The sequence below is a fragment of the Ceratotherium simum genome, chromosome 1 (genome assembly GCF_057802395.1).
Source record: "Ceratotherium simum simum isolate JZ-2026a chromosome 1, ASM5780239v1, whole genome shotgun sequence".
Classification (NCBI taxonomy): domain Eukaryota; kingdom Metazoa; phylum Chordata; class Mammalia; order Perissodactyla; family Rhinocerotidae; genus Ceratotherium; species Ceratotherium simum.
In genome coordinates, this window is record NC_141900.1 from 58,669,037 (window position 1) to 58,693,830 (window position 24,794).

The following is a 24,794-nucleotide window of genomic DNA, read 5'->3' on the forward strand; positions in this document are numbered from 1 at the left end:
ATGTCCAAGAAAATCACTGCTTGGTATTCAATTTTATCCTCATGTTTAACCCGTTAAAAAGACAACCACTGATTCTAAGTGTAAAACATGTAATACAACTAATTGACATTTGAGAAACTAATGACAGATTTTGTCTCAGTGCTTTGCATAGCCACCTCATTTGTATCATTCTAGCTGGTTAAAATCTGTAGTGATTTTAAAAACGCCACTAGCAATGTTAAACATACACGATAAAGCCAGAAAACTATAGCAGTATTCAAACGCTGAATATACAGTGTATCAAGAATGGCATTTTATTAGGACAGCCAATAATGTCCACAATGCTTTTCTCATGTCTATTAATACTGTAAGAAAAATGGCAATATGCATTGCTTTGTGAAACTGCTTTAAAAGTCTAGGGGATGGCAATCCTTTAGACAACTGAATGTTTATAAAACAAGATTCACACATTTTATGTGTAAACATTACACCAAGTATTTGGATACAAAAGTATTTATTTTATAAACTTTATATTTAAAATAAAATTTTAATCTGTCTACTCACAAAACCTAATTTAAAACATGATACATTTCTCTCTAACCAATTTGATGTTACTCTTTTACAAACAATACTCAATTTGTAATTGTTTTATATTAAGAACCTGTACTAAATGAAGTTTGTATTTTATCAGAAAACATTTCCCTTTAATCTTAAAGAGTGCTTTTTTTAAATGAAGGCACCAACAAGAACTACTTTCAGATGGTACAGAATTTCTTATTTCTTGAAGACTCTGTGGTTGACCACTTCTTCATTAGTTACCTGCAGCAAGACACCTTCCTGCCAAAGGAAAAAAAAAGTATCTGAAGAAGTTTATCATGTTTGTCCAAAGAACCTAAATAAATTCAGTGGTGGTCTTAGGATCAAAGAAGGCTCACTGGTGCATACAGTAGAATACGCCCTGATTTAATATGCCACATTCCTGAAAAGGCAATAAAGCCAGGCAATCAAATCTGATGACATTTAAGAAATGAATTTCAGCAGCCAACCTACATCTTTCCTATATGGTAGGGGATTGGGGAAGAATTACCAAATTGAAACCCAAGTATTTAGCACTGGATACATAGAAGATTTATAACGTAGACAGTCACTTTATTCATTAAAGTATAAACTATTATCTGAAAATTTAGATTCAACCATTATGCCCCTACCTTTTCCTTAGCCTGATCCTGATAAGCATGTAAAGCTAGAACAACCATATCAACAGAACATGTAACAGAAGAACACAATGTCTTTATTTTTAATAAAAAATCCTAGTTCACTCAAAATGCTTGATCCAAGAAATGTGAATACACAAGGGTGTAACGATGGGAAATTTCATGATTCATTGAACTTGCAGCCTAACTGTTACCTACCATTTTACTACCAACACCACTGAAGGAACCAAGAAAAGCTTTATTAATGATCACTTGGCTTGCCTCAGCTGTTGAAATGAAGCACTTTACAGTCTTTGTGGCAGCAGAATATACTTGTCCATGGTTCATAGCAATGCTAAAATTCCAGCAGGGAAAAAAATGATATGTTAAGCACCTGAATCTTCATAGAGGGGGAGGGGGTGGGGGAAAGAAGGAAAAAAAGGGAAAAAACAACCAAAATGATTTAAGTAAATGACAGATTGGAAAACAGGGTTTATAAAATTATTCTCTTGAGTTTATAAATTGTTAAACTCAATTTACAGCTATGTTAAACTACATTAAGAATCACTATACTGAAAGACCATTTAAGAGTATTAGTTTATCTTTTGGGGAGGAAAATTAAGAAAGGAAAAGTAAATAAGATCTTACCTAAAGAAGTTTAACTGAAGCTTAGAACTATTTTGCTCTACACCCTCAGCTTTCGTTGGCATCCTTATAAACTACTGTAGTTTAAAGCTTTGTAGAAACAGCACAGTTTTTTAAGACTGGCTGAACTTAGTAGCCGTCAAGAGTTCTCTTGTACTAGACCTGTATCCCTGAAGAGTACCTCGCTGGGGTTATTTCCTTTCCTTGCATTGAAGAAGCAGCATCTAAAAGATCTAAAAAGGTGTTTCTCCTTGCAGAGATATCCCTTAAGTTATCTAGATAATTTAATCCTGATGAATTGCAGACAACACACTTATATCTGACCAACATTTATCTTACACAAATATAACAACAGCTTTGCAATGGACCTTAATTATACTACCCACTCCTTAACTTATTTAAAATAAAAAGTCTATAATTACACAATTTCCTTTAGAATTATTTTATTAAATCATAAATGTACAACAGCTTCTTAACTCTACACACGCACTTAAATTTTTTTAAAGGAAAAACGTTATGTCTTATTACACCATGATCCTGGCTAATAGCTTTTCAAAACTTTGAGAAAAATCTTAAAAAAGGTTTCACATGTCACCTGAAACTTACAAATTTAACATTATCAAAGAAGGAATGCTTCTACACTCTTACAAAGACCACTAGAAAGAAACAACAATTAAAAAGCTAAGAAACTGTCTCGAAGGCATTTTTTTTTTTTTTTTTTTTTTACAATCCTTCCTCCACAGTAAGGTAATGTTATTAAATAATCCAATCCATTCACAAAATGGCTCTCTGCATCTGCTCTGGTGTCTTCTGCCATATCACTGCATATTTATGCATGACTGAGATAAGTTTCCTTAACATTGTTATTTCGATAACCTGAAGCTGTTCTGTTACCTCTGGGCTCTCATCCTCTCCTATTTATACAGTGAAGCCTGTTTCAACAGAAGTAAAGAGTAAAAAAAAAATAGGTTATGAAATTATCCATCTAACCAGATTTTAAGGAAAGATAACATGATCCTAAAAAGCTTTTACTCCTGGCAGCTAGGTCTCCCAAGAAATAATAACATAAAACTCAAAAGACACTTACCCATGGCAAATAGGAAGAAGCTCAATATCGGCTTCTTCCTCCATAACCCCCACTTCCTCCACTGCCTCCTGGACCATAGTTTCCTAGAATTGTTGGAAGAGCAAGAGAAAGCAAACTTACTTCGATTTCCCATGATTACCTTAATACTATAGCTGATTCTATTTTACAGCCATATACTCTCTAAAACGAGATCATAACCCATTGTTTCTAGTTAAGCTAATTACTTAGGAGGTAAGTTATCCAGATTCATAGCTATTATAATATCATCCTTTAAAATTAGAAAACATTTTAACAATGCTCTTCTTTTAGAGAGTTCTCCATCACAATCATTTGGTTAGAAAGGAATTAAAAAAAAAAAGTATACCAAGCACAAAAGGCAAAAGAAATCCGGTCTTACTAAATACTTTCTCAAGAGTAACAAACAATGGTTTGAGATTATTTACTATAACTTTAAAAGAGACAACTCATACAAATTTATACCACTTGCAATGTGCTCAGCAATTTTATTTGGCTGCCTCTTAAAAAAAGGAGCCAAGAAAAGGAAAACAAGAAACCCCACCCAAAATATTAACCTACTTTCCCAACTCCTAATTATTTTACATTACTGAACATCCCACCTTGACCACACCAACTCCAAAAAGTGATGTTAGAGTTGTTTCCTTCCGTAAAATTTTTATTTCAGTAACACTACATATGGTGGCAGTGTTACCCAAACATAAATAAACTAACAATTACCATAATATCTTTCCTTCAAGACATGCAAGACCAATCATTTAATAACACAAAATAATTTTAAAGAATCTAATAAATTACCTCCACCATATGGTCCCCCCATGTTCCTGCTACCACCAAAGTTTCCACTCTTCATTGGACCGTAATTAGAAGGCTGCTGGTTATAATTTCCAAAATCATTGTAATTTCCACTTCCATAATTTCCTGTGGGGAAAAAAAACGGAATACTAGCTTTGCATAATGAACCTCAGAATACAATCAAACATTAAGCCAGCAATACATGTTAAGTATTTAGGACAAATCTCCCACAAAAACAAATCATTAGAATAAATGCAAAACACCTATCTACAATTCTACAATTTTTAAAGACAACTATTGACAATATTAAAATGAAAAATCTCATGTGTTAAAAGTCATTCATTTCAATCCAAAATCCCACATAAAGGTTGCAGGTGAATTTATTACCTCCTCCATAGTTGTCATAACCACCTCCGTAGCCCCCACCCTGGTTGCCATATCCAGGTCCTCCACCACCATATCCTCCTCTTCCTCCTCCATAACCAGGGCTACCTCCAAAATTGCCACCTATTATAAAATAAGCCTTTAAGTAATTACTTAGTATTTTCAGTGCCATTTGAACTGTCTTATCACACCCATTTCCAGCTTTCCAAAACACTTATTTATAGTAAAATATTTGTTCTGTGAAATCTTTTCTAGAATAGCCTCAAGGGCAGAATAGAGTATCTTTGGTAAACATCTGAGGGCAGGAAGTGCGTACCCACAACCAACTGGATAAAACCTTTATAGAGAAATACCTGTAATGCCACAGCTCTCCTCTAAATCTAAAGATATTAAGGGTGCTCCTGAAGGCATCTTGAAATACTATTTATATTTTGTGTAAGAGTTGTGGGGGCAGACAAGAGGCGAAGCCTAGTGGGAGAAAGTAGAAGAGCCACATCCTCCTACTGGTCCAAAAGATCGCAGCTCATGTTTCCCTATGAATTACCATGTCTCTTAAATAACATGCCCACTACCCTCTTTCTGAGTAGAAATGGGGGGGAGGACCAGAAATTAGCAAACTTGCATGTAATTCAAAAAATTAAATTGGTACAGGAAGTCTCAAATTACATGTAGTTTAAATACAAGAACTCATCTTTCTCATAACACCCAATTAATATTTAGATTTCAAAACAAAGTTGGAAATGATGCGATGTAGGAGTAGCTTAAGTCATGCCTAATGATTGGCAAAGCCAGAAATCAGGTCTATCACCAGCTCAGAGTTTTAATGTCCCTTTCTTATCAGGACATTTGTCAGCCAAGTATCAACCTTTTTTGTACTCCAACAAAAGATACATCTAATAATATCATGTGATATAATAGTGGCTCACAACCTTAGCTGGACCCAGGAGCACACTTATGTGTTTTGGAAAAGTTCCTTTGGTGACTTTTTGGATGTTCTCCTGTGGGACTTATCTTGCTAAGAGCCAAGTAAGACACAACTGCCCTTATATACACTCCCCTTAAATGCTTATCTTGGTCATATCCAGTATTCTTTATTTTTCCAGGAAAACAGACTATATAAAGTATCACATCTATGTCCAATTCTTTTGCTTAAGAAACCAAGGGATAACATGATGCCATCTTTAAATTCTCATTCAAAATCCACTCAAATGATTCTGCAACCTATACTAACTGTAAGTACACTCTTTCTTTAAGCTGTACAACAGCTAAAATGTAAAGTAATTGTAAAGAAAGAGTCATACATTGAGAGAAATTTCACAAATACACTCAACTAGGCCAACATACAGTGTGATTAAGTAAGTCTTTAAGTCACATCAAACGAAACGCAGAAGAAACTGACCTCCAGGTCCTCCTCCGTACCCATTATAGCCATCCCCAAATCCACGACCACTTCCATATCCATCTGTTAGAGGCAGAAAAAATATATTATATCCTGTTCACCCTACTTGATTCCTCACCCTGTTTTCCTCTACATTCTCCATTAGTTATCTCTGGATGAAAATTATTATTAGGAACCATCCCCCTTACGCTGGAAAACTGGTGTTATGTGTTTATTCTTAAAAATAAACACACAAAAGGGTGTAACTAAATCTCATTATCAGGATAACTGCCTAATTTTGGGGCTTGAACTTGGCAAGTCTCAATTTAAGAGACTCCACTTATTTATACTTAAGAGGGACACTGGACCGGGATGAAAATTTTCCTATTGGCGTCTTTATATTAATTTAGATAAATATATCTCAAGCCGAAAGCAAAAAACTTAAGATACAGACCTTTTTAAACCCACAGGCAAGCCTCTATGGTATTTTCACTCACTATTCAGGAAAATCCTCATAATTTTTAAGGTGGTTACAATGTCATTTTCCTTTTTTAAGAAAATTGGAGATCATAAAAGGATGCAGACAATTCATTGTCTTTGATTACAATTTTAAGAATATCTTTTTTAACTATTTTCTCTTGCCTGAGAAACAGAATTTTCTCTTGCCACATCAGAACATCCTACCAGGATACAACCTATTTAAAAAGCCTTAAGGATAACTTTTTAAAATTAGGTTGTACTTCCTGATTCTAATCAAAACTGAATCATATTTTTAATCAAGTACATTCACCCTAACACTTAGAACTTGAACTTACCAGATCCTCCTCTGAAGTTACTTCCAGGTCCAGGTCCAAAATTCCCACCGCCACCACGAGAATCTCCAAAACCAAAGTTGCCTACAATAAATTTTCTGGTTAGTAACAAGCACCTATACAAATAATTTTTTTTTTTTTTTTACTGTAATTGAAGTTACCTCCTCTTCCACTTCTAGAACTTTGGACTTCTTGCATTTCTTGTCTAGACAAAGCCTTTCTTACTTCTGCATTATGACCATTGATGGTATGGTATTTCTGCACTGAAATGAAAAATTCAGACTCCGTTAAGTCAGCATTCTATAATAGTAACCAACTCATAAATTACTTTAAAGTTTACCTTTTATTAAAATTGTAATGTTAACATATGCAAAATTTAACATATGAAGCAGTCACACACCTAATTCTTAGACACTTACACACAATCTTATCCACAGGATCATGGTCATCAAAAGTAACAAATCCAAAGCCTCTTTTCTTTCCCGACTGCCTATCAGTAATTATCTCAATAGTATCAATTTTTCCATATTCCTCGAAATAATCTCTAAGATGGTGTTCCTCAGTATCTTCTTTAATTCCACCAACAAACAGCTTCTTTACAGTTACATGAGCCCCCGGTTTTCCAGATTCCTGAAACAGTGGGAGAAAAAAAGGTCACCCGCATAGAAAAAACCAAATATGATTGAAAACACACTATCTGGGTACCACAGATGTCTTCTACTCTACGATAAAATACCAAGCAAAGCAATGGCTTGTAAATAAGAATGTAGTCTTTTGAAAAATACTTCTGATAAGTCTAGGAAAATCAAAAGTACAGAAACCCAACATAGCTTTAATGAGGAAAAAAATTTTCAGCTAGATACACAGCATCTAGTTCTTCCAAAAACTACATTCTAATTTTCAGTGGGACAGAATTTTCTTCACATTTATTGCACAAAGAAATTATATTTTGCTCACCTCTCTTGCAACAGCACGTTTGGGCTCAACCACTCTCCCATCAATTGAATGAGGTCTTGCAGCCATGGCAGCATCAACCTCAGCCATAGATGAAAAAGTTACAAAACCAAATCCTCTTGATCTTTTGCTTGCAGGATCTCTCATTACCTATACGACCAAAGGGGAAACTTTAGCATTTGATCTCATTACTTGTGTTATGAACTAGCAGTACGAATTGATGGCTGATTTAAGTGATTTTTTCCACAACTCAACATTTTAAACACAGAAGCTCAACAGCTAAAGGACTACTATCTGTAGGCACTTTTACATTTAACGTACCACACAATCTGTAAGTTTTCCCCATTGCTCATAGTAGTTCCTCAAACTTTCTTCTGTGGTTTCAAAGCTCAAGCCACCAATAAAGAGTTTACGGAACTGTTCCTTTTCTCTCTGCAAAGGAAAACACCATTTCAATTTTTATTTACATTTTCTCTTTGTATGCAGGAAATTAAATTCTTAAATATGAGGTGACCTGCTGGCAGAGTACCTTTTTCCTCTCCAAAGGAACAGTTTCTAAAGTTTTCTGGGGGGGAAAAAAAAAACTTACATCAAATTTAAACCATATGTTAAACTGCATATTAGTTGTGTTACACCAAAAAAATTGCCTCAGCTGAACTACACAAGTTTCAAAGTCATTAATGCTTGCTCTAAATTTATTTGACATTAAATTATTTCAAACAAATTTAATATCACTTATTTTTAAAAAAACTCTCTGAAGAGAAAGAAGCAAATCTACTCCCTGGTCATTGAAGGGTTAAAGGATTCTCATCAAAATTAGCATTCAATCCTATATCCCACAGAGAAGTTAAAGTTAACTTTTAAAAGCTCAGTTTAAATACCTTTTTTTTTTTTAACATAAAAACTGTTGGTTCCTTACTTATAACTCATAGTTTACCATTTACTTCAGGATTCAGTATATCTGAAAAGTGACATTTTCCCCTCATTGCTCCCTCTGGTGGTGATTCTAATGCATCTCATCAAAAAAAAAAAAAAAAACCTTGGTAAAGATCATTCTTTCCCATACACCAACTCTCGATTAGGGAAAAAAATTCAAACCTTCAGTATATGCTCCAAAACATCCTTAAAATTTACCTCTCTTCTGACCAAGGCAGACTTTTTTAATGACCGTTGGTGTCTAAAGCTTCAAGTTTTAACATAACTGACTTTTTGTGGGCACCCCCATGTTTGGTTATTTAAATGACAGTACAGAAACAATCTGATTATTGAACCAATAACCATAAATACAATGAGTGTAATCATTTTCTCCCAAAAACCACAAAAACGTTTAAATGACCACTGTGACTATTCAGTAGTTACATATTTAACTATCATTTACACTTCAATTCATTTACAAAAAAACCCGAAACCTCAAGTGTATTTAACTTAGTGGCCATCTGGCAAACTACACAAGTTACATCTAATTTCACAAGTGAAAAAGAAAAAAGCCTGGGCTGAAATCTTTTAATCCCTATAAACCAGCAAGCAATTATGTTGCATTAATAGCCCTGTATTTGGGACTCTCAGTTAAAGAATGCATCATTATAATTTTCAGGTGACTAGGTTAAAAAATCAAAAATATTCAGAAACCCAAGAAATCATAACGTCCAGGACAATCTGCTCTAAGTGTATAATACAAATTAAAACGTAAAATATAATTTTCAATACAACAGGCGATAACTTATTCCCAGCAAATAGCATTACAGCTCTCAACCCACAGTTCTATGGAGGTTTCTCCTTCAACGCATGATATTCTCCCAACAGCTCAAAAAATACAGCGATAAGAAACAATTTACAGATTTTCTTCCTACATAGTTAACTATTCTCAGGATTCTGAAAAATTTTAAAGATTAACAAACTATCAAACTAGCTCCCGAGATGTTTACTTAAAACTATCAAAATGGTTAATTATACGGCATATTGATATTTGGATTCTTCACTTTACACCAAATACTGTCAGTAAACACGTCTTTTAAAACCCACATTACGGAAATTTTAAAAAGCACATCTACAACAATTTTTACAAATCACCAACAAAAGGCAAAAACTCATTACTTACCTCTGCTTTTTCCAAACTTACCCGATGTCCACTATCGATTACAAACAAAGTTATTTTTTAAGCGTGCTTAGGGTCAAAGAAAATACTCAGGTAGACCCCCTTCGCTTGAGACCTTATGCTTATCAATGTAATGATCAACCACGATTGCAAACATAAATGAGAAAAGTGACAAAGTTCAAATACAGAGCGGCCTAGCCTAACACAGTTCTGTATACAGCAATACACGCACTGAAGGACTGAGCCATGTTTTAACCAAAGTACCATTAAGAATAAACTCATTTTTTTCTTCACTCTCCTCAAAATTTCTAATTCATCATTTACAAGGATCCGTAGTCTTATCCAGTAAAGATCACATTTCCCAGAAAAAATATTATTTAAAACAGGAATAAATTCTACCATTCTAAGGAAATCCTTCAGGAAAAAGTCCCCCCCACCTCCTTCCCCGCTGCCACCCACGCAGTCGGTAGTAATCTCATGGTTCCAAATTCTGACTTATTTCTCAAGTTTCCTGCGATTCAACTGTCTTTTTCATCACTGCAGGCCCAAAGAAAACCGTTACTCAAAGAAACAGTACTGGAAAACAAAATGTCTTCTTTGTACGATGGCTCGCTTGAAACCGGCCCCCCACCCTCGCTCGCTTTACCTCCTCGGACGCCGCGCGCCCGGGCCCCGGAGGAACCCCCCCGCCCGCTGCTCGCTGTGGCTTCTGGACGCAATGGCGCCATTTCATCGAGGGGAAGGGAGGGAGCCTCTAACGAGGTGCGCAGGACTTTAAAGATCCAAGCTCACAAAACCCTCGGAATCCACCTCGAAACAGCATGAAAACAGCCCAAAAAGAAAGAAAAATAGTTAACCACTTCTCTTCTTCGGTAAAGGAATCAAACTAGCAGAATTCAGAGGTTGAAAAGAAAAATGCTGCGAGGAAGGAGAGAAATGAAAATGGCGGCCGCCAAATCCGGTTCCCGGGAGAGAGGGGGAGGGGAAGCTCCGCAGCCTCGCTCACGCGGACCCGAAACCCGCCGAAACGCTCAAACGGGGGCCGCCGGGGCCCCCCAATCGGCGTGCTTCACGAGGGGAGTAAGAATTGCAGCCTCGGCGCTCCGCTTTCACTACCGCGGGCCGCGTCCGCCATGTGGAAGTTCCCCATCCCCCACCCCCAGCAAAGGGAAATGGCGCCGGGAGGCTGAGGGTGGGGAAGGTGCTGTACAATCAGGCCTCCGCTAACGGCCCTCTTCGAAAATATCCTGCGACCAACCGCTTCTTAAGTGGCCCGATTTCACTGCCGCTCTCCGTCAGAGGCGGGGGGCCGACTTCCACCGAGGCGCCAACGGCCTCGCCATGCCCTTTCCAATAACTCATTGATTTCAAACCCGTTACCTCCATCGCGGACTCAGTCGCTTCAGCCCGATTTCCCGCAGCCGAGCGAGATGAGAGAGATCTCCGCGGACGAACACGGACCGGACTCGTCCTGGCGCTGTAGTGAGAACTGCCGCTGCTCAAGAAACAACACCGCTAAGAGCACCTCCGCACAAGACCCGGCGTTGCTGCTACTGCCGCTAGAGCCGCTGCCGCCGCTTTTCTAGAACCTTCCCCCCGACTAACGCGTCTTCCCCTACGTCAGGCCGTTGCGTAAACGCCCTAACCGCCGCCAATGGCGGGGACGCTCTACCCCCTCCTTACGCCAAGCACGTACTCCTCCCCCCCTTGCGGCCAGCGGTGGTGCTTGACGTCACTTGCGTAAATGGGCTCAGTGAATTGCGGAAGGCGCGAGTCCTGCGTATTTCTCTCTCTCCGAATTGGGTCCAGCCCCCGCCTTAGCGCAGGGCAGGTAAGAAACGGTCGCGCAGTTTGAAATGAACGCAGCCGGGAGGAGCTTAATCCGCAGCTCTCAGGTCCAGCCCCCTCAGCCCAGGAGGTGGTCCCTGCAGCAACGCCGTTGATAGTCCGCCCCCCCTCGCCCCCGTTCTCCCGCCATAAAAATCTTTGTAGCCTCCCCCCTGCGTTTTCCCTCCCCCACCCCCTTCCCCTGCGCCGAGGACTGACTCGGCCCCTTCCGGAAACACCCGAAGCGACTGTAGTCAACAAATTACACTTCACCCTCCACCAACCTAACCCTGGCCGACGTCTTTGGGACTGACCCCTCGGGTTCAGACAAGGTCTTTGCAAAGAGTGGTCCGAAAGGGGCACTCTTTCTCAGTTTCCGATTCCCCCCACCCAAATTTATCTTCATCCCCTCACCCCCAACGTTTGGAGGCACGCACCCCCAGGGGCGAGGAAGTGGGCGGAGTCCGGTTTTGGCGCCAGCGGCTGCTGCTGCGAAGCAAAAACGCCTCCGCCGAGAGGACTCTGGACACCGTCCTTGCCCCTCCTTCCCTCTCCCTCCCCTCCGGGGACCACCAGGCGCCACGCCGCGAACGGTAAGTGCCGCTGTCGCCACCGCTCTGCCCCCGCCCCCTGGGCCCGGGCTCCCGGCGGGCGCGGCGCCGCGCGGCCCCTCCCCCCCGCCGGGCGCGCGCCCCCTGCCCCGCCCCTGGCGGCCGCCCGGCGTGGGCGGTGCCACCCTCCCCCTCCCCCCCCCGGCGGCCGCCCCGCGCGCTGCTCCCCAGCCCCCTCCCCCTCGGATGTGGCTGGAGCTGGAGGCGCGCAGGGCTGGAGGCGCGCAGGGCCGGAGACGCTGCAGACCCGGGACGCGGAGCAGCTCGGAGGCGGTGAAGTCGGTGTCTTTCTTTCTCTCTAGCTCTCACTCGGTGGTGGCGCTTAACATACCACATGCGCCCCAGGTCCACCCCCTGGCCCCTGCTTCCCGCCCGACCCCGAGTCGGGAGCTGGTGGGAAGGAGCGGAGAGGCGAGCGGAGACCCCGCGGCGGGCCTGGCGCTGCGCCGACGCCTGTAGTTAAGTGGGGGACGAGACTGTCCCCGAGAAGGTGGAGAGTCGTGGCGACAGTCGCCTTATTTCTAGACAAAGCGCATTTTCCTTTCCCCTCCCCCATCCCGGATCACGATGAGGGGCCCTCCTCCCCCTCCCGGGCTTGGCCGGCGACTGGGGCCTCCAGGGAGGGCGGTGCATTCTCCCGCATCCGCGCGGCCCGCTTCCCGGAGGCTGCGGCGGGCGCTCCGTTATGTGGCCGCCGCCGGGGGCGAGGCGCGAGCCTCGTGGCGCAGTGCCCTTGAGCCCCCGCGCGCGGCCTTTGTTTCTCCCCGCGGATGCGCTGACCACGAGGCCCGCGCTCCCGGGTGGGGGGCGGGCGCCCGGCGTCTAGGCCGCATTCAGCAGGGTGGGGCCTGGGGCTTGGGAGCAGATGGACGTACCGAAGAGGTGACTTGTTTTCAAAAGTGGCACGAAATGGGCCTGAAGCATCTCAGTGTGTTTTTCCTTTAGTGTTTTAACTAGTGATTGGGAAGAGGGAGGGTTTCTAAGAAGAAACCAAGTTGGGATTACATAGGCGACTCTTTGGACTGTTAAGAGGTCTCGACGAAAAATTCACGGTAGTTTAGGAAATTGTCCGATTTTGAACCAAAATATTTGGCCATTTTGTAAAGAATACTGAATATGTATAAATGGCATTTGAATTGAAAAAACATATTTGTCTATTGTTTTTCGGCCAGCGAAGCTGTTTCAAGTCCCAATGACCTCAGTAAGGTTTTCTAGACTCGCTGTTAGAACACTGATATATTCTCAGGCATATTTTCTCTAATAATTTACGCAGGAGCTTAAATCTGCTTCTGTATGGATTTGTATACATGTTTGATAATATGCGCTACATAGGTGGGGGTTGGAATCCAAACAAAACTTGTTTTTAGCTACCTTTTTTGTGTCGTGCAAACTTCCTTTTAACTGTCATGCGTTTTTCTAGTAATAGCTCTTCAAGTCTGCAATAAAAAATGGCCTCCAATAAAACTACATTGGTAAGTTAATGAAAACCTGAAATATGTAAGGATCTAACTCAAAATTTTTTCCCCAAAAATTATAACTTTGCGTCTCTGTGGTTCAGAAATTTACATCTATATGTATTCCCCAGTCCCCTCTCTCCCCAGTGTTGTTATGGGGAGAATTAGGGGCCAAAACGAAGTCGTTAGATTGAGATATTTACTGACTTGCCTTGATAGTGTTTTAATTCATTTAAAGAAACCTAATCTTGGGAGGATAGCACAATGTGAATTTTAATGAGTATTTTTATCTTGAAACAAAAATGCACAAATTTATGTAACATGGAAGAATATGTTACAAGCATAGAGAAAGCAGTAGTCTTGTTGATTGGCATAATATTCCCTAAATGACTGTACTGAATTCTAGAGAAAGCAAGTATTTTCAGTATTGCCCAGTGTCAAAAACAGGCACCTTGTACACTTAGATTGGGGCAGAAAGTGAATCTTCCAAATTACTTTCATCACGTTGTCATATTTCAGACTTGCTTATTCTAAAGTCAGATGGGCCTTAAAATTAAATAATTGCAGTGTTCTGGTAATACACAAAATGAACACAATCATGTATGTCCAGGAAGGAGAAAAGACTCGATCTTTCGAGCAATTTTTTGTCTCTAGCAGTTTCTTAAATCCAAAGTTTGCATTCTCAGGCTTCATTACAAGTTCTGCAAATGTGTAAAAGCCATGTCAAGTTACAAGTTTAAAAAAAACACGAAATTCAGTTACGGTTCGCACAGTATTTAATTCTAACACTGCGTTAATAATAATCGAAAGCATATAAAGGTGAGTGTTAATATCTAAATAAAGCAAGACATTTGGTTTTAGTTTGTATTGTCTGTTGGGTTTCACAATAAAAAGGGCAAGTTGGTGATTTTAATTTGTGCCATCATAGGTTTGCCCATTTAAGTCAAATTTCCTGGGAAACAAAAACAACTATAAAGCCTATGTGGTGAGTCTCTGTGGCACAAATGGTTCCATCAAAGCCATCAGTGGGAACAGCTCTTAGCATGTTCTGTGCCCCCTCAGGATGAAAGTGTCCTTCAAATTCCATAATCAGTAAAGGAAAGTAGAGATAATAAATTGACTTTATGAACACCTCTGTTCTTCAAGTATTGGTGGGGAAGGGAACTAGCTGTTCATGAGGCTTTGAGGATGAGTATAGATACAGAAAGCAAGCAAATAGATGATTCCATTAAAATTAAGTTGCTTTTGCATATAATTTGATACTTTTCAATGTCTGTAACTTACTGGTATTTAAATATTCTTTTGTAGAGGATCACATATTGACAACTTTAAAAGTTTTTATTTGACTTTTCATTTTAAAATAGTGTTGTGAGATGTGTGCTATAATTTAAATGGTAAAGTGAATGAATTTTCTTTTGAAAAGAAACAAATGAGCCCTTGAAATTAGCTTGAGTGCCATAGTAGTAAATACTTCATTTTTTATGCCAATTTTTTTCTTAGTATTTTTGTCCTTTTCATTTTCTGTGTTTATTTTGGTCATCCTCTTTATTCTGTTAACCTCTTACCTTCATGGACATAGCTGTTCTGGTTTTCATCTAGGATCAGTATCTAATAAGCTTTTGTCTACACCAATTTTTCTCCACTCTTCCTACTACCATTCTTAACTTGCTTTTACTGAACAGAAGCAGAAAGCTATCTGACGGGGTGCAATACCCAAGTATCTTGATTAATGGAAATTGTAAGGCCTGACTTGGAGATGGTATCCAACAAAATCGGATGTTTGCTGCATTTTTTTTAATTCCAGAAGATTTTTATTTCTTTGTGTGTATGTGTACCTCTAAATGACTACATGGTTTTAATGTCCTTTTGCAATCTTGAGGCATTGCTGTTAACTTATATGCTATATTGAGGGATGACTTTAGTAACTAGGCAATTAGGATTTTTTTTTAATAGCAGCTTTAAGATGAAATAATTTTAAAACGAACATAACATTTGAGGTTTTACCCCCTTAGTCTCTCCTAATTAACCATTTCTCTTTTTAAAAAATTTATTCATTTTTAATCCTTGTAACAAATCTGAGTTATTAGAATATGGCAGGTTGAGCCTGGTCTGCTTCTCTCAAATAGTGTTATGCAAGAAAGAAACCTAAAAACTTGTTTGAAGTGAATTTCGTTGGCTACCAGTTTAGACTCTTTCTCTTGAGAAATGAAGAAAGCAGGATTTTTTTCACAGAGAATAAAAATAATCCAGCATTTTGGCCTCTTGAAGTGACAGCATTATAGCTTTGTCCCAAGTGGTCAGTAATACTGTCTACAGAGATTATGGAAAAATAATCTGTCCTTTTTAACTTATTAAAAAGGTCTCCTTGGTTGACCCTGCAATTGATATCAGGATTCTGAACTGTGTTTTCGTTCTGCAGTTCCCTTTTTTCTATATTGTTGAGGCTTTTAACGTTGCTGTTTGAATTGGGAAAGGGGATCTTAGTGTTTGGGGGCTGTAGTTGTAATGGGTCTGTGGTTCACTTAGTAAAGCCTGTCGCTGCTACTTACTTTCCTCTGTGTCATCCTCTAATACTTTCTAGTTGGGGTTGCTGTGTTGTAGTTAAAATGAGTGAAAATTTGAGTAAATTTGGTCTTGTAGACTAGATAGAAATAAGAGTAGGAAAACATAACAGTATTTTCCAGATAGTGTTTTTGATTGTATTATTTCAGTGAAGGGTGGTGGGTGTTAGGGTTGAGCTAAAGCAACAGGATTAAGCATGCCTTTATTTTATTGATTGTCCAGTGACTTTTATCTTTTCAGAAGTTGTCTGTCCTGGGATATAGAAGTAAAAATTTAGATGTCAGATGCAACGATTAAGCAATTTAGCCTTTAAAATGTACTCAAAAATTTAAAAAGTTGGTTCTTAAATTTCTTTTGTTTTAGCAAAAAATGGGAAAGAAACAGAATGGAAAGAGTAAAAAAGTCGAAGAGGCAGAGCCTGAAGAATTTGTGGTGGAAAAAGTCCTGGATCGACGCGTAGTGAATGGGAAGGTGGAGTATTTCCTGAAGTGGAAGGGATTTACAGAGTAAGAAATCTCCTTTTATTGTATGTTTAACTGCACCTAAGTTGCATTTAAAATTTTTTTTTAGCCTGAGATCTTTTATCGGTTTTCACATAGGTGTCTTCAAATTTAAAGATACCTTTAATCCAGGGTATCTTGTTTGATATCTATTTAAAAAGAGCCAAGTCTTTAGCCCAGTGTTGTAACTAAGCAGATTTGAGGTTAGTTGATTACGTTGGAGAGTCAAATTTATAGAATTAGAGTGCAGTTTACTATGTAAGTAATGCATTTTAATGTAGTTGGATTTTGTACTAATTAGAATACCTACTGTACATACAGAGGGCACTAAAAAACATTGAAGCTATATGGTGTAGATTAGTGAATCTTAAACAGAAGTGCTCATAATCCAGGTCCTATGTTAGGTTTATTGTATCCTAATCTCTAAAAAGTAGAATCTGGGCATTTTTTAAGCTCCCTAGTTCCTCATGTTCTTTATTACTAATTGCTCTCATAATCACTCTTGATAATGTTAGATGTATTGTAAGTAACTTACATGCACAAATTTTACTCATACACTTACATTTATCCTGTACTAGTCTACTTGGATTCTTCTACTTTATACCACCAAGACAGATCTAGGCTCCATGGGCAGTGACTGTTGACAATGGATAGGTGGAAATTGACAGCAGTTTTCCGAGCATGGTGGAGATGTGGAGTATGGTAGTCAAATTCTGATGCTTCAAATAGCTGTTATCTACTACTTCCCCCAACATTCACTTTTAAAGCCATCTCCATAGCAATTTGGGAATAATGAGTTGACTGTAAGATTTAGGCTTCCCTATTTTATTCTTCTAGTACCCTTAGTTGACCCTAAGTATATATCATAAGTTCATAGTTTACCACTAGAAGAATTTCCTGCAGATAGCAGAACCAAGGAAAAATAAGTCTGAACTATTTCTAAAGTAGATTTAACCAATTTGCCAAAGAATTGATTACCTTCATGTGGTAGACAGGCTTTTGTTTTTTGTTTTTTTTAAGAATCCCATGAGACATTAAAGTCTGTTTGTCTACGACCTACCCATCAAAACATTAGGAAACTACTCCTCTCTCTTTCTTCCCAAACTTAAGGCAACTAGTATGATTGAGAACCTGCTATATGCAGTATACTGTATTAGTTAATAATAGAAGGCTACAGTGAAACTACAGAACGGAGGCTCCACTTCAGCTCTTTTGTCCTCCTCTACCCTCTAATTTAGATTTGCCAGTTTTGGAGTCCTAGGATATCCACAGACCAAGTTGTAACTAGAGGTTAATGGCACCTTTCCCACCCTCTCTAAAATGATTAATTTCATTCTATCTTGTTCTGTAAAGGCTTTTTGGATCAGAGCACACAGAGTTAGCAAGTCTATCACTAGTATAGGATGATCTTACTTTCATATTTGGCAGTTGATACTCATTTTCATTCCAGCTGTTCTGAAAAACACACAGAAATGGTCATCTCGGCCTTATATCAAAGGTTGGCCAACTTTTTCGCTAAAGAAGCACGTGGTAAAATACTTGAGGCTTTGTGTGCCATAGGTCTCTTGTCACAGCTACTCAGCTCGGCAAATGTAGTACAAAAGCAGCAATAGACACTACGTTCAAAAAATGAGTGTGGCTGTCTTCTAATTAACACTTTGTTACTGGGCCCTGAAATTCAGATTTCATATAGTTTTCATTTTGAAATTTTTCCCCAACCAATTAAAAGTGTAAAAATCATTCTTAGCTTATCAGCCATGCAAAAGGCTGGATTTGACTTTTGGGTTACCAGCCCCTGCTGTATATCATTTCTGAGCACCCAGCAGAAATTGAAAATACTGTCTCACATTTGAAAATGCCTCAGAATTGTTGTTTTCACACACAGTATTGGAGGCCGCAACACTAGGCAGATCTAATTAATCTGACAAAGTAATTTGGGGTAGGAATCAGGACCCCACATTTTTTTTTTTTTTTAATTTTGTTTGTTTTTTTCCCCCAAAGCCCCAGTAGATAGTTGTATGTCATAGCTGCACATCCTTCTAGTTGCTGTATGTGGGACACGTACTCAGCATGGCCGGAGAAGCGGTGCATCGGTGCGTGCCCGGGATCCAAACCCGGGCCGCCAGCAGCGGAGCGCGCGCACTTAACTGCTAAGCCACAGGGCCAGCCTAGGAACCCACATTTTTTAAAATTTCCAGAGAAATTCTGAAGTGGGTTGTCTGCATAACTTGGAAAAATATTAGCTCCAATTATTCTGCTAAAGTCAGGTTCTGTTAACTTGGAGGTAATGTAGCAGATTGCCCACTTAGTAGAGGCTGTGAAAGTAAACACAAAAGGAAGTAGAAGCAGGGTTGTCTCAGAAGAATGTGGAGGATAGGGAGGAAACGGTTAGCATCTGCAGTACAGAGGACATTTTTTCAGATGTATGTTAAATGGATTTGGATGATGGTGATGAACCCATGTTTTACTGAATGAACTTTTTTTTTTTTTTTTTTAACTGAAAACAGTGCTGACAATACTTGGGAACCTGAAGAAAATTTAGATTGTCCAGAGTTAATTGAAGCATTTCTTAATTCTCAAAAAGCTGGTAAAGAAAAGGATGGTACAAAAAGAAAGTCTTTATCTGACAGTGAGTCTGATGATAGCAAATCAAAGAAGAAAAGAGATGCTGTAAGTATAAAACATTGCCCACCAGACTGGCTTTTTGTAAAAGGTTGATGGCTTGATTTTTTAAAAATATTTTTAAGATACTTTTAAAAACTCAAATACTTTTAAAATATCATTTAAAAGCCTTTTTAAATGCTTAATATTTAGGACAAAAGGGATAGGCATGGTTTAGCCTACCTTGTATAAATGTGCAGTAAGTGCTTATACCACTTAAATTGTTGTGCTAATGTTATTTTGAGTGGATTCATGGGTTTGATGCCTGATCAGTTTCCTGTGTTCCATGACAGGCAGTATTAAATACAAAGAACACTAAGATTAGATCACTGAAATGCAATGAAAATGATCCATGTAGCACATCCTGATTGTAAACCACTAGTGGCATTGACCACCAAAAAGTGCTTTGGCTTGTGATCTTTGTATTGCCCAAGTATTCCCAAACAGTACTTTGATTTTGAAGTATATAATCTTTGGTAATAAAAAATTTTGTATGTTTTATTGGCATGAATAATCAGTTCATTCACCACATGTGTATTTTGATCTAGTCTTTGTTTTACTAATGTCTGTGTGGCTTTGGGCAAATCACATAACTCCTTGCTTCTACACTCAACTTCAAAACATTGTAGTTGCCCTGCCTGCTGGCCTAGCATGGCAATTTGGGAAACGATCTTGGTTCTGAATTAGTATCTAGGCCTGAGGACTAAACATACAATGCAGATTTATTGATAAGGCCTTTAAATTTAAAATTTAATCATTTGAACTAAATGCCAAGGACTCTACAGATAGTCCATTAAATCTTCGTGACAACTCCATTAAGATTATAGGTATTGTCCCCATTTTACAGATGAGAAACAGGTTGGCTACAAATTTGGTTCTGGATGCTTTATCAGGCAAAGCGAAAAGGTAACAATGTTAAGAATTAGTATACATAAATTGAAAGTCAACCACATGCTCAACAAAAGCACTGTTGAATAATGATAGTTATCCTATGTCAAGCCCTTACAATGTGCCAGTATTCTAAATAACTTAATTTGCATTTCATATACTATGAAATATCTGTGAGACAGCATAATTATTCCTCTTTTTTTTTCTTTGTGAGGAAGATCAGCCCTGAGCTGACGTCCATGCCAGTCCTCCTCTTTTTGCTGAGGAAGACTGGCCCTGGGCTAACATCCGTGCCAGTCTTCTTCCACTTTATGTGGTACGCCACCACAGCATGGCCTGAGAAGCAGTGCATCAGTGCGTGCCCGGGATCTGAACCTGGGCCACCAGCAGTGGAGCTCGAGCATTTAACTGCTATGCCACAGGGCTGGCCCCTCATTATTCCTATTTTATAGATAATGAACCTGAACCATGAAGGTTAACTTGCCTCAAAGCTACACAGTGGTTGTTAGAGCCCTCATTCTAACTAACCTAAGCAGTCTGACTTCAGAGATACGGGGTATTAATATAAAAGTCTGGTAGGGAAGAAGGATTTGTTGATCTCTACAGTTCTCAAACATTTTTGGTTTCAGGACCCCTTTACGCTCCAGAAAATCGCTGAGGATCCCAAAGAACTTTTGTTTATATGGGTTATAACTGTCATTGCTTAAACTGTATTAGAAATTAAAATAGAAATTTCTGAAATATTTGTATTCTGTTAAGAATGACAAAACCTATTGCATGTTATTCATAACTTTATGAAAAATAACTTTAAATGAGAAGAGGGGCATTTTACGTTTTTGCAAACTTCAGTGTCTGGCTTAATAGAAGACAGTTCTACTTCAGTGTTTGATTTGCTGATAAAGTCACAGGTAAATGAAGAGAGAGCACCTTGATAATAAATAGACATCCCCAAAAGGTCTCAGGGATCCTCAGACCACACTTTGAGAACCACTGGTTACACTAAGTAGTTTATAAGGTTTTCTGTAATTCAGATTGATTACAATACTCATTAGTCTGAGTTTTAAAGTTTTGACTATTTTGTGTGTGCTTTAAAAATATGTGGAGGGGGGCCGGCCCAGTGGCACAAGCGGTTAAGTGCGTGCACTCCGCTGTGGTGGCCCGGGGTTCGCTGGTTCGGATCCTGGGCGCGCACTGACACCGCTTATCAAGCCATGCTGTGGTGGCGTCCCATATAAAGTGGAGGAAGATGGGCACGGATGTTAGCCCAGGGACAGTCTTCCTCAGCAAAAAGAGGAGGATTGGCAGATGTTAGCTCAGGGCTGATCTTCCTCACACACACAAAAAAAATATGTGGAGGGGCCGGCCCGGTGGCGTAGTGGTTAAGTGCGCGTGCTCCGCTGCGGCGGCTAGGGTTCGGATCCCAGGCACACACCCACACACCGCGACACCCACACACCGCGTGTCAAGCCATGCTGTGGCGGCTTCCCATATAAAGTGGAGGACGATGGGCGGCACGGATGTTAGCCCAGAGCCGGTCTTCCTCAGCAAAAAGGAGGATTGGCGACAGATGTTAGCTCAGGGCTAATCTTCCTCACCAAAAAAAAAAAAAAAAAAAAAAAGTGGATAATTTAGACTAAAAAATCCTGGAAGTAACTTGAAATATTAACTTTCAGGAATTTATAATTACTAATTGATTAGAGTTACCAGAAATAAAGGGATTAGTTTTTTTGTTTGCACGCGCACAGTTCTGCCCTTGATGGCTTTGGATGAAGAATTTTCTTGATTGCAGTTCAGAGTACTTTTAGACATCCAGATTTGTTTTTTCTCCTTGTAAAGTTAATGGAAATTACAGTGTGTTCTAGTGCTAAATATGTGCTCTTAACTCTAGACATTTCTGTTTCACTATTGAAAAGTTTTTTAAAAGCTACTGTCATGAAAACATTGAAAGTTAATATTATTAGTTTGCTATGTGGAAAAATGTGTGCACACATTTATATAAATAATCATTTAACCTCTTTTCAACAGGCTGATAAACCAAGAGGCTTTGCCAGAGGTCTTGATCCTGAACGAATAATTGGTGCCACAGACAGCAGTGGAGAATTAATGTTTCTCATGAAATGGTAAGTGTGCAGGTGGTTGCTTTTATATTTTAAAGTACGAATAGACATGTTTTTCAAAATCTCATGTAGCCTTATATAAGAAAGGTTTTATAAATAGTTTTCATCATTAGATAGAGAGTAATTATCTGCTGAAAGGATGATTCCAGTTAACTTTTGCTAATGATGTTTTAAAGCAAAGATTGGCAAACTGTGGCCTGTTTTGGAAAATGAAGTTTTATTGGAACATAGCCACAGTTACCACATAACCCTTCTGAAGCGCTTAAATACCTTTTGTGATTGAATTATGATTTCTTAAATGAACGAGTCTCAGTTGACCAAAACAGTTTAGACTTTTAACTGAATATTTTTTTCCTCTCGACAGGAAAGATTCAGATGAGGCAGACTTGGTGCTGGCAAAAGAGGCAAATATGAAGTGTCCTCAAATTGTAATTGCTTTTTATGAAGAGAGACTAACTTGGCATTCTTGTCCAGAAGATGAAGCTCAATAATTATTTGCATTGCTTTTTATATATATTTATATATATATATAAAATCTTGATCTTGGTTTTTTGGTTTATTAGTGTGAAAAAATAACTACATTCTAATGAAAATCAAGTTTGATATGTTTGTTTTGAAGTAATATTGGGGGAGTTGTTGGGGGTTTTTTTGCGTCTATAGCACTGGTTACTTTGAACAAATAAAAGCTTTCTGTAGTTGCTTCCTTTATCAGAAAAGAACATTTGATACCATGGTATATTACTTCCTCTGCATTAGAGAACAGCTTTTCTAAATGTTGGGGAAAGTCTCCATAGGCATAACTCAATCAGAATTTGTGTTTAACTCATGTATGCCTAAGGACCATTTGGGGTTTTTTGTTTATTTAGGGTTTTTTTGTGTGTATACATAAAATGCATATGTAAATGGTTTTCTTTTCTTTCTTTTTTTAAACATTCACCAAAACAAAACGGCATTTCACAACCATAGATTAGCCCGTTTCTGGGATGCCGACATTTTGAGCAACCTAAGAAATAAATCACTTCAAGTTTAATTGAAATTTTTCCAGAAGCCTTAACCTTTCAAATTAAATAGGTAATTTTGTAATTAATTGGAAAATTTAAAAGTAGCCATATCAGAATTTGTATCTACAGTCATATAAATGCAAGTTTATTTGCAAAACCCTGAAAGGAAAATTTTATCATTACCAACAACCTCCCCACCCAAATGAGAAAACTAGACAGATCCTGGTGTGTTTTAATTAGGCAAGCAAGGCTTAGTTAAGTGGACATTTAAAGGTTCCTTCTAGTGAACCAACTTGATAAGAAGTTGAAATCCTTGGACTATATTGACTAAAAGGACATGATTCATGGAATGTGTAAGACTTCATTCATGGAAACCTAATCAGACGGTTAGAGATATTGGCAGTTTAGGACCTGCTGGAATAAATGGGTGAACAAACTTTTGTAATCTAAACTCACGACCTGCATGTGTTTTCTTTATCCCAACTTAACTCCTTACATGTAGGTTCAGACTTCTCAGTATTTGGGTTACTGGTTCAGCAGAAGCCAGGAGAAACAATAACTTTGTAGTAGTCAGAATGTTATCCAACTGTATATTGTTTACTTTATTGTAAATACTGGTAAACGGTCAATAAATAGTTTTATATTCCTTTATGTGATTAGACTTTTTTTTCTTTATCTGATTGCCTTTATAGTGGGAGTAGAAACACCCACACACATTTATTGAATTACCTTCCTGTTTATAAATCATATACCACTAAGGTATTAGAGTGACATGTCTTAGATCTTTTGAGCTTAGGAATCTCAAACTTAACTAGAATTTGCTTTTCCACAAAATTTTTTCTTTTGGGGAGACAAAAATTAGTTTAATGTGATGCCTAAGAGGAATTTGCTTTATTAAAGTAAAATTTTGATACTTAGAAGCTAGTTTTGGAAACAGCTATTTAAAAAATGTTAGATGTTCTAATAGGACTGATCTCTTGAATTAGATTTCTAATTTCCAAAATCCATAAAGAAGAAAGGAGGTCATTTTGCTATATATAGATATACTGAATCATCATGTTGTACACCTGAAATTAATATGTTGTATGTCAACAGTACCTCAAGTTAAAAATTTTAATTTTAAGAAAGCATAAATCATATCTATACTAAGTTGTGTATTACTTATCTCCTTCTAGACCTAGCACTGCTCTCAACAATGGGCTCATAGATACAAAACCTGTTCATAACAGAAATTGATGGCACCACATTAAACTTAAGGGCATTTGTAGAAACAATATGTTGTCCATGTATTACTTTTATTATCCTTTATGATGTTGTCTTAGTTTCTTACTGGTGCTGTAAAAAATTGCTACAAACTTAACGGCTTAACACAAATTTATTATGTTAACAGTTCCAGAGGTCAGAAGTCTGACATTAGTCCCACTGGGCAAAAGTCAAGGTATCAGCAGTGTTGGTTCCTTCCAGAGGCCGTGATGGCAAAAATCGGTTTTCTTGTCTTTTTCTGTCTAGAGGCTGTCTGCATTGCTTGGATCCTGGCCCCTTCCATCTTCAAAACTAGCAGTGTAGCAGTCTCGAAACAAGTTACTTAATCTCTCTGTTCCTCAGTTTCCTCGTCTATAAAATCGATAAATCATGGGTTTCTATGAAGATGAAATGTGTGCATGTGAGGCATTTTAGAACAGTGCCTTGTATTTAATAATCAAAATGTTTTATTGATTATTTTTAATAGGGGCATAGTAGGCTGTTTATATTATAGAGGTTCCCCAAATTAACCAACTGCTGTGGGTGTGAGTACTTAGTTTGTAGTTTTTTGCTATTAGATTAATGTAGTGAACA

The 24,794-nt window shown here is 38.6% G+C and overlaps 2 protein-coding genes across 9 annotated transcripts; one reads left to right on the forward strand and one right to left on the reverse strand.

The window, feature by feature from the left end:
* Window positions 1-270: 270 nt before the first annotated feature.
* Window positions 271-10,907, reverse strand: HNRNPA2B1 (heterogeneous nuclear ribonucleoprotein A2/B1). 8 transcript variants are annotated; one of them, XR_015551687.1, is made up of 14 exons: window positions 10,718-10,907; window positions 7,772-7,807; window positions 7,564-7,674; window positions 7,246-7,392; window positions 6,708-6,918; window positions 6,450-6,551; window positions 6,292-6,372; window positions 5,498-5,560; window positions 4,102-4,221; window positions 3,718-3,840; window positions 2,905-2,987; window positions 1,821-2,050; window positions 1,455-1,527; window positions 271-816 (listed from the first exon to the last, which is right to left on the reverse strand). XR_015551687.1 is itself a non-coding variant. In XM_087429062.1 (12 exons), the coding sequence occupies exons 1-11, from the start codon at window positions 10,721-10,723 to the stop codon at window positions 2,926-2,928; spliced, it is 1,062 nt and encodes a 353-aa protein (XP_087285188.1). In that variant the 5' UTR covers window positions 10,724-10,907; the 3' UTR covers window positions 271-816; window positions 2,905-2,925. The 8 variants fall into 8 exon arrangements, 4 of the variants coding, with proteins under 4 accessions (XP_087285188.1, XP_004418960.1, XP_004418961.1 ...); XR_015551686.1 differs by having other exon boundaries at window positions 1,392-1,527; XR_001390918.2 differs by lacking the exon at window positions 1,821-2,050.
* A 1,004-nt stretch (window positions 10,908-11,911) lies between these two features.
* CBX3 (chromobox 3) lies at window positions 11,912-23,609 on the forward strand. Its single transcript, XM_004418902.3, has 6 exons — window positions 11,912-12,053; window positions 13,196-13,247; window positions 16,155-16,297; window positions 18,799-18,961; window positions 21,866-21,960; window positions 22,322-23,609. The coding sequence occupies exons 2-6, from the start codon at window positions 13,224-13,226 to the stop codon at window positions 22,446-22,448; spliced, it is 552 nt and encodes a 183-aa protein (XP_004418959.1). The 5' UTR covers window positions 11,912-12,053; window positions 13,196-13,223; the 3' UTR covers window positions 22,449-23,609.
* Window positions 23,610-24,794: the final 1,185 nt, after the last annotated feature.